Source organism: Neoarius graeffei, chromosome 3, assembly GCF_027579695.1.
Source record: "Neoarius graeffei isolate fNeoGra1 chromosome 3, fNeoGra1.pri, whole genome shotgun sequence".
NCBI classification, from domain to species: Eukaryota; Metazoa; Chordata; class Actinopteri; order Siluriformes; family Ariidae; genus Neoarius; species Neoarius graeffei.
Window position 1 is genome coordinate 1,297,414 of NC_083571.1, and position 3,010 is coordinate 1,300,423.

Here is a 3,010-nt window from a genome sequence, read left to right on the forward strand (position 1 = left end):
TACAGTGCGAGACCCTATCGTTGCCATGTGTCCAATTCTGTGCTTTGTTGCCATTGCAGGAGTAATGTCTCTTGCCGAAGAAGCTGTGGAAGGTGTTTCGCGGGGACGCATGCCCCCGCCCCCCTTGGCCGCTGGCGCGAGGGCCCGTCGAGGCCGCTTGCGGCTTTAATTTTACTTAAAATCGGATGGTTCTCATTTCGTTCTCATAAATACACAGTGAGCTATGACAGTTTAAATGAGGATGTAATTACTGTAACATAAATAAACATGGGAAGCCATGGCCGAATAGTTATAGAAGCAGCTTTGGGACCAAAAGGTTGCTGGTTTGATTCCCTGGACCAGCAGGAATTGCTGAAGTGCCCTTGAGCAAGGCATCAAATCCCCAACTGCTCCCCAGGCTCCTCTCGGTATGTTGTACATCGCTCTGGATAAGAGTGTCTGCTAAATGGCTGTAATGTAATGAAATGTAATAAATGTACAGGAATCTTTTGTTGAGCTGCTGTGATAGAAAATTAATCAACACCTTCTGACCAATCAGGATCCAGAATTCAGCAGCACTGTGGTGTAATTAGAATTAGTGCATTGCTCTGTCATGTCAAAACCACACTGAATAACAAATAACATCAACATGGGATATTTTCCTGAATTCTTTATTGAGTTTGGTTTAGATTGATCAGGATTCATGCATTTCTCCTTCTTCTTCTTCTTCTTCTTCTTCATTTTAAAGCATGTTTTCATACTGCAGGTCAGCAATCAAGAAGTGATGAAGAACTTTGTCCAACATTTACACCTTCTCATATGTACGTACTGCTGTGACGTCTTCACATGTCGCAGTCTGTAAAATATAAAGAAAATTACACTGATTTTCACTTTAAAGAGCCTCATCAGTCTCATTCATGAGGTTTTTTTTTTTTTCTCACAGTAATCATTTTCCCATCCTGAATCTCTAGGACAGTTCTGATCTTCCAACCCTCATAGAGGTGTACAAGGATGAGTTTTTCTCCTTCGAGGTTCATAGTACACTTAAAAACAAACAAACAAACAAACAAACAAACAAACAAAAAACACTGATTGGATGTCAAGCTGCAAAACTGACTTGAATTCTCTATTAATGCTGAACATCAGATTCAGACTACTCTTGAGTTCCAAATAATAGCGCAGTTGGGAATAAGAGTGTAGGGCGGCAAATTGGGCAAAAATTAATAAGAGTGTAGGGTGGAAATAAGCATGCAGGCCGGAAAATTCTCGAGTTTCGAATAATAGTGCAGTTGGGAATAAGAGTATAGGATGGCACATTAGGACAAATATAATAAGCGATAAGCACACTTGAAGTCTAGAAAATTATGCTGAACAGATCTTGGAGACCAAATATCAATTCAGTAAACAGACAAATCATATCATGGCTGTCAAAATTTCTTGTTCGTGTTCTTTTTATCTAAAACAAAAATGATATCTGGATACTAGTAGAGTACTTTTGCTTGAGAAACTCAAGTATGCAAATTGCTTTAATTTACCTTTATTTAAGGTCTTAAAACATCAAAATTCTAATTTAAAAATGTCAAAATTCTATTACAGAGGCAGAGGAAGACTTTATTGAGTGGGGCTTTAAAAGTAGTGACTTCAGATCTCACGGGTCTAATCAAGCTGTGTAACAGTGGCCTGCTAACCACAGGCACTTCTGGCAACAAAGAATAGATATCTTGTTGTAAAACAGTACTTAAAGCCAGGACCCGAAAAGGGCCAGCAATATTGAACCGCTGGCATAAGTATTTAATTACTTGGAAAAATTGCATTGTAATTCACTTCTATGCTATTATATCTCAAGAATATGCTACCTTATGGAACTGGATGGGTGAAATTCATGTCAATTTTTGGTGGATTGAAATCGATCATAGATAATGTTGTTTACCACCGGCAGTGTTGTTGGTGCATCGGCGGTGCTTCGTTGTGTCTGCGCATGTGCGTAGTGAGTCGTCTGTGTTCAGGCGTTATTTTCACTCATTCGTCACATGTGCTTGTATTGACAAATAGAATAAGCGTGTAGGCCCGAATAAGACCGTGCAGGCGGGAATTTTTCACAAAAATAAACAGCCGTGCATGCACGGTTATTCGGAACTCGAGAGTACAGATTCTCATCACTGTACACACTGTTGTACAATTTTACCAACTGCAACCTGAAATTAAACTGAATAAAATGTTGAACAATTAATTTTAGATTCTCACTTTGCAGAATCTGCCAGGGAAAACTTCTTCATGAAACTCTTCACCCAATCTGAACTTGTTTTGTGTCTTACGAATGGAGGACTGTACTTTATAGACCACACAGTCACCATCTTGGGAAAAGGTGATGACTGGTTTAAGCACGTCCCTTACATTTATTACTTCCTCTTCAACACCTATAAAAGTGGACAGTAAATGTAGAGTTAAAAAAAATGCAAAAAATTGCAACACAGAAAAAATAAACCCAACTTACCACATACAGTTACCAACTGATTCAGGTTTTCACTTTTCACAAGTTTCCAGCTTCCAAAAAAGGCATCCATGTTTATAATGTAGTATTAAACTAATGTCTAGTGAGAATACACACTGATTCTACAGTCACCTGCACAGTGTGATGTGGGGGAGAAGCTTATTTATACCCCAGCTTGTGGGAGGAACATCAGTCTTTCCAGTTTTTTCCCACATTCCTTGTTTATTAAATGTGTTTGGATCAAGTTTTGAATATATTGAATTGATGGAGGGCACATAATGGTGCTCATTTGCATGACATTAAGGAAAGCCCTACCCCCTACTAGCTAGCACGATGTCTGTGAAGATTCTCAGTCATCCAGGTCATAGTAACTGTGGGTGGTAAAAGAGAGCAACTAGACTTGCTTGAAGATTCTTGAAGACGTTTCACCTCTCATCCGAAAGGCTTCTTCAGTTCTGTCTGACTAGTAGGGAGTATCAGGTATTTATCCTCTCGTGGTTGAAAAGCTCATCTAAGGTGTCGTTGAGTCATCCTGTTGGT

At 39.3% G+C, this 3,010-nt stretch overlaps 1 protein-coding gene across 1 annotated transcript; it reads right to left on the bottom strand.

Annotated features, from left to right (window-relative positions):
* Positions 1-685: 685 nt before the first annotated feature.
* On the bottom strand, positions 686-2,583 carry LOC132882665 (fatty acid-binding protein, brain-like). Its single transcript, XM_060915750.1, has 4 exons — positions 2,474-2,583; positions 2,224-2,396; positions 921-1,022; positions 686-835 (listed from the first exon to the last, which is right to left on the bottom strand). The coding sequence occupies exons 1-4, from the start codon at positions 2,541-2,543 to the stop codon at positions 785-787; spliced, it is 396 nt and encodes a 131-aa protein (XP_060771733.1). The 5' UTR covers positions 2,544-2,583; the 3' UTR covers positions 686-784.
* Positions 2,584-3,010: the final 427 nt, after the last annotated feature.